Genomic DNA, 6000 nt, shown 5'->3' on the forward strand with positions numbered 1-6000 from the left:
AATGTTGTCTTTCTAATTGAAGAAGTATTTATACCGTAAGAAAAGAATGTTATGTAAAAGGAGGTGGGTGATCCATGGCTTCACTTGAGATATCTTAAAACTTAAAAGGTAATGATTGCTTAAAGCAAAAAAAAGAATAAGTTGGCGTCGCCCGGACTCGAACCGGAGACCTTCAGTGTGTTAGACTGACGTGATAACCAACTACACCACGACACCATTTGATTATCTTAGTTAATACTTATATAATACAAACGAGTATTGTAATGCATCCATGAATATTGAATATACCAATGTGGCTCTGGCCTTTGGAACCCCGAAAAGTGAAAACGGAAAACCCTAAAATCTTAAAACATCTCATTCTGCCGTCGCACATCGCAGTTGCGCCAACACCCCACGCCACTGCCTCACACAATTAAGGTCTTTCTCTCTCTCTCTCGTTGGGCTTTGGTGTATCTGTAATTTTTGAAGCCATGATTTCTAAGCATATTTTATAGAGTATTTAGTGGGATTGACTGTTTGGAAATCATGCTTTTGTAATTTGCTCATTACGAACATGTTTATAATTATATTGTCATCATAATAAACATATTAACCTTCTTCAATAATTTTAATTTATGAAAGAGAAATAAGCAGACAAAAAATAGAATAGAAATTACCAGAGTTCTGAAACCGGACCGAACCGGTCCAACCGGGAACCTGAAGGCTTTGCGGTTCGGTCCAGCAAGAGAAGCCGCTAGTTTAAAAATTAAAAATTAAAAATTGCTTAAAATCGTTGAACCGGTCGGTCGTATCGAACCGGTACCGGCCGGTTTTATGAAACGGCATCGTTTTTGCATTTTGTTTAAAAAAAGAAAGAGCCAGGTTCTCGTCCTCAGTCACCTGAAGGCTGAAGCCCTTGCCTCCCTCTCGAGCCCCATTCCTGATTCCTCAGTCTCGTACATAATCTCATTATTTCTGTCCAACACAACCCTAGTCTCATCGCGCCGCCGTTGGTCTCACCGTCGCCGGCTGGTTCGTCGTGGTCGTTCGCCAATCCTCCTGTTTCGTCGTGCTCGAAGGCCCTTCCATTCCCCCAACGCCAGCGTCTCCAGGTCCTGCTCCGCCGTCGTCCCTCTGTCGTGTTCGTCGCTAGCTCCCCGTCGTCCATCGCCAGATCGCCAGTGTTCGTCGCCAGGTTCCCGTCGTCTGTGGCTCTCCCTCAAATCTCTGGTCACTGCCCTCGCTGAAGGTAATGCCTGGGATGCTCCGTCAGTGCTCGGTGCTTTTCCTTGGTTGGTTGGCCTTGCTCACTGCTTGATAATAAATTTTAACTCGGTTACTGGCTTGTTCTTGTTTGTTCTGGATTGATTATTACTGATTGATGATAAATTGACCGATAAATTGTTACTGGTTTGTTCGTGCTTTTATTTTTTTCTGTTAAAATTTGTTAAAGTTTCTTGATGATAAATTTTGTGCTCATTGCCTAAAGGAATACTTGTAATTTAAGTTGGTGCTTAATACTCTTATTGTATCACATAGCTCACTACTAGTGCCTGCTGTTCGTGTTTGTTTTTTAGTTCAGAAATTATCAAATTATATTGATTATTGAATGGCTCTGCTCACTACTGCTATGCTGTGTTGTACTCTGGTTTGTGTCTTCTTCGCTCCTGTGCTGTGTTTTTTTTTTACTCTCTGCTGTTCACTGCTGAGCTTTTTTGTGTTTAATTAAGTCAATTAAAATTATGCTTTGGGCTTAATTGTGCTTAGATTGTTAGGTTAGTTAATTCAGCATACGTTCTGCTGTGCTGTTGTTGTGCTGATGTTTTTTGTTTTGTGATTTCTCTGCGTAGTGATGTGCTGCTGAAAACTGAATTGCTGCTGTTTTGTGTGTTTTTGTGTTTGTTTTACTGTTTTGTGATTTAATTATGCTTAGATGGTGACTGTCTTCATGATTAGTTATTTCAGTTATGTAGGATTTGGTGATTTCTTTGCATAGTTATGTGCTGCTGGAGATTGAATTGCTGCTGTTTTGTGTTTGTGTTTTACTGTTTTGCGACTTAATTATGCCTAGATGGTGACTGTCTTCATAATTTATTGATTTCAGTTATGTAGGATTGTGTTTTTTTTGCATAGTGATGTGCTGCTGGAGACTGGATTGCTGCTGTTTTGTTTTTGTGTTTGTGTTTTACTGTTTTTGTGACTTAGTTATGCATACATGGTGATTGTCTTCATGATTTATTGATTTAGTTATATAGCGTTTTGTGATTTCTTTGCGTAGTGATGTGCTGCTGGAGATTGAATTGCAGCTGTTTTGTTTTTGTGTTTCAATTTTGAGTTTGTACTTAAATAAGTTCATAAGATTTTGGTTGATGACATTTGTGTAGTGTTTAGAAGACATCTTAAGATTTATATTAGACTAGAATTATGTTTTAGGATATTTATTTATAATTTATTTATTATTTTATTATAATGGTTTTTCCGGTTAGACCACGAATAAACCGGTTGGACCAGTGAATCAGTGACTAGAGCAGTTCGATGATCGGTTCGGTTTTCAGAACATTGAAAATTACCGATTGCCTCTGTGTTTGATGGAAACAGAATCAAATTCATGATATTCCCCGCAAAACACTCAGATTTGATGTGATATCTATTATCTTGTGGAACTCATTATCTATTGTACATTGATTTCATAGGAAATTATTGTATTTAAAGGTATTATGTTGCTGCTGTATCAAATTTCCAAAGTGTGCTTCTTGAGTTAGGGTCTTTGAGGGAAAGAAAGGACCTAAAGATAAAATAGACTTTACCAAATGTGTGCATTATTAATTATTTCACCTTTCAATCATATAATTACAAGCTTCTTTTTGGATTATCATTCACATGGTAGGTGTAAAAGATAGTTGTTTTTTATTGACGTGACGAGATATAACTAAATGCAAGTGTGAATCTGTTTTATATTTCATTAAAATCAACTTATTTTTAATTGTTGAAGAGGAGGGAAAAAAACTGAACTAAATGGTTTCGTTGTGTTTAGAGTAAGGAATGGGGGACAAGAAGAAGAAGGCTCAAATGTTTGTAAAACTAGTGTCTGCTGCTGGGACTGGATTTTTCTATGTGAAGAGGAAGCCAAGGCAGTTCACAGAGAAGCTCGAGTTTCGCAAGTATGATCCAAGGGTTAACCGCCATGTTCTCTTTACTGAGGCTAAGATGAAGTGATACACCACCTTTCAGTTTCATTTCGATGATCATGGCTCCATTCTTGTAGCTGGAACAATTTAGTAGTGTTTTCTTTGAAACAGTGAGTTTGAATCATGCAATCTGTGTTTTTTACTTCTCTGCCTTGTGTACATTTCCCTTAACTTTTTGAACGTCTAGGATTTGATATTATCTTCTAGTTTGATGTTTGAATCTTGTTCAATGGTGATGGATTTTTTCTCCCATTTTCTTTAAGAAGACAAAATGTAAAATCAGAGAATCTAGTGCTACTTCTATGCAGTTCCTGTGGTTTTGAACACAAATAGCACTGAGTATACTGTGCAAAGAAAATGAATGATTTGCTTACCGGAATAGTTAAAATTTCTTACTGAACCCGTTAATAACTGTAACGGTGTACTTAGTTAATAGTAATACTTACCTATCAGCATATTCAAGTTAACTATGTCTGCTTTACATTTGTTTTAGGTACTGTGGTACTTTGTGCCAAAATTGTTTTCTTTGTCCTTCATAGTCCAATATTGTGATTGCGAATTTCAATTTAGTGTTGACGCTAATCACTATTATGTTAAAAGTGATGTTGTTCCGAAGTATCTAAACATGATTAAAATGTGTAATTTTCATTAAAAAAAAAAAAAAACTAGTAGGGGTGCCTAGTATTGAATTGAGTTAGAGTAATAGAATGGAATTTTTAGTCAAATTTGTGTTTCACAAATTTTAATTATCAAATTACTTCTTTTTTTTATTTGTTAGACAAATTAATTTTTACGCCAAGTTTTTTTTTTTATTACATGTTCATACATTTAATCAAATTCTCCTCTAAACAAGTAAGTTTTGTCAACTTGTAACAGAAGACTTAGAACAAGAAAATTGATTTGTTTAATAAAATAAATAGTGATGCCTTATTTGGTAATTAAAATTTATAGAAAATTAAAATGTCCAAACAAAAATTCATTAAAGAGTGATTTGGCGTATTGCTCGAGTTTATTTATCAAGTACTAGATTAATAAGATGAGTGTTAATTGGAAAACAATAAATAAAGTGCAATGTTGTGCATAAACAGACAAAATATAACACATTAATAATCGTTACCTTTGGCATGATAAATAATTGACTTGGTGTATCCATTCTTCATCTTATCTGTCAGTATCCAATATTTTCTTTTTACTTTCCCCACAAATAGTACGATCACAAGAAACGAATACATAACCTTTTAAAAACATGTACAATTGTACATAGATGATAGATGATTGAGGACGGAAGAAAAATAAACTAAAAAAACAATTGAATAGGTATTTATAAAATATATTCGAGAAATCAACAAAAAGTCAGGATGGCCGAGTGGTCTAAGGCGCCAGACTCAAGTTCTGGTCTTCGAAAGAGGGCGTGGGTTCAAATCCCACTTCTGACATATTTTAACAACACGTCAAATTTTTTCCTTTTCGGTTTTTTTTTGTTTTTGGACATCCCTTTTGGGTCGCTAACACCTCCTCAATTTTAACTGTATGGTTACGGATATATTGGGCTTACACTTATCCTTTTTTAATTTAATATTACTCTACGATCTGTTGAATTGGACTTAATTTTAGCCCAGATTTTAACCGTCTGCTCGCATCATTCTCATTTTCCGTTCTTGTTGATATTATGCTATCAATCTGTAACCAGCAGGAGAAGAAGAGTTGTAGAAAGTCAATATTGTTTGAAGTAGGGGGAAAAAATATTAGCACAAAATATGCAACAATCTTTTTTCTCCTAGCATAAAACAGCCATCAAATGAGACTATAATTTTGGACGATCAATCATAATGAGACTATAATTTTGTATTTTTTCTTGAATGTCAAAATAGATTTCTTATCTTGGGACATTTTACTCCCATGATACGTGTATGATTAATAAGAATTAATATTTTAAATTTTGGCATTTATTTTAAAAAAATATGAATTTCTCTCTCTCTCTATATATAATATTTGCACCTAACCTCTATAATAAAATAGAACAATTATATTAATCATTACATTAATATAAAATATAATATTTGACTATTTTTTAATTTAATTTAAATACAAACATTTTCAAATATAGATCGATGCATTTGATTACAACTCTTTTTCAAAAAACTCTTGAGTCTCGCGCTCAAACACTATGAAAGAGACCACATCAGTCTCGTCAAAAACTTAAGGTGCATATTTTGCACCTATATAAATGTATATGTAGATTAAAGAAATTCAATAATGCGTCGAATAAGTAAATATATCTCGAGGTGGTATTTGATGGATGTGGTGCATTATAAATTATTGTGGCAAAAAATAATCGTATTGTAATAAAATTAGACGGAAAAAAAATTTGAGTAACAACAAACATCAAATTATTAAAAGAATAATTATGGAATAATTACATAAAAAATATACAAAATTATAACTTGTATTTTAACAGATCAATTTCGATAAAAAACAAAAAATACATTTTTATTCTATGAAATAGTCAAGAAAGAATAACAAATTAAGAAAAACGCTTTAGTTCTGAAACTTAAACTCATGAACCACACAAAAGAAACACTATATATAATTATTAGTAGCATGAAATTAATTATAGAAATTAATTATTGAATTATTGATTTCAATATCAATTTACCACTATTAACGTTAGTATTATATTTATGGAAATTAGAATTATAAATTTATGTTTAATTTTTTATTATTGATATCAATATTAATTTTCCACTATCAACATTAGTATCGTATATATTTATGGCAATTAGAATTATTATTGAGATATCAATATCAATTTATCACTATTAATGGATATATT

At 33.1% G+C, this 6000-nt stretch overlaps 1 protein-coding gene and 2 non-coding genes across 3 annotated transcripts; 2 read left to right on the top strand and 1 right to left on the bottom strand.

Annotated features, from left to right (window-relative positions):
* Window positions 1-142: 142 nt before the first annotated feature.
* TRNAV-AAC (transfer RNA valine (anticodon AAC)) lies at window positions 143-216 on the bottom strand. Its single transcript has one exon. It is a non-coding gene; the product is annotated as a tRNA-Val (tRNA).
* Window positions 217-3014: 2798 nt separating this feature from the next.
* On the top strand, window positions 3015-3464 carry LOC130973695 (uncharacterized). The gene has a single exon (XM_057898323.1). It carries the CDS (start codon window positions 3022-3024, stop codon window positions 3193-3195), a length of 174 nt encoding a protein of 57 aa, XP_057754306.1. The 5' UTR covers window positions 3015-3021; the 3' UTR covers window positions 3196-3464.
* A 1055-nt stretch (window positions 3465-4519) lies between these two features.
* On the top strand, window positions 4520-4603 carry TRNAL-CAA (transfer RNA leucine (anticodon CAA)). The gene has a single exon. It is a non-coding gene; the product is annotated as a tRNA-Leu (tRNA).
* Window positions 4604-6000: the final 1397 nt, after the last annotated feature.

The sequence above is a fragment of the Arachis stenosperma genome, chromosome 4, assembly GCF_014773155.1.
Source record: "Arachis stenosperma cultivar V10309 chromosome 4, arast.V10309.gnm1.PFL2, whole genome shotgun sequence".
Classification (NCBI taxonomy): Eukaryota; Viridiplantae; Streptophyta; class Magnoliopsida; order Fabales; family Fabaceae; genus Arachis; species Arachis stenosperma.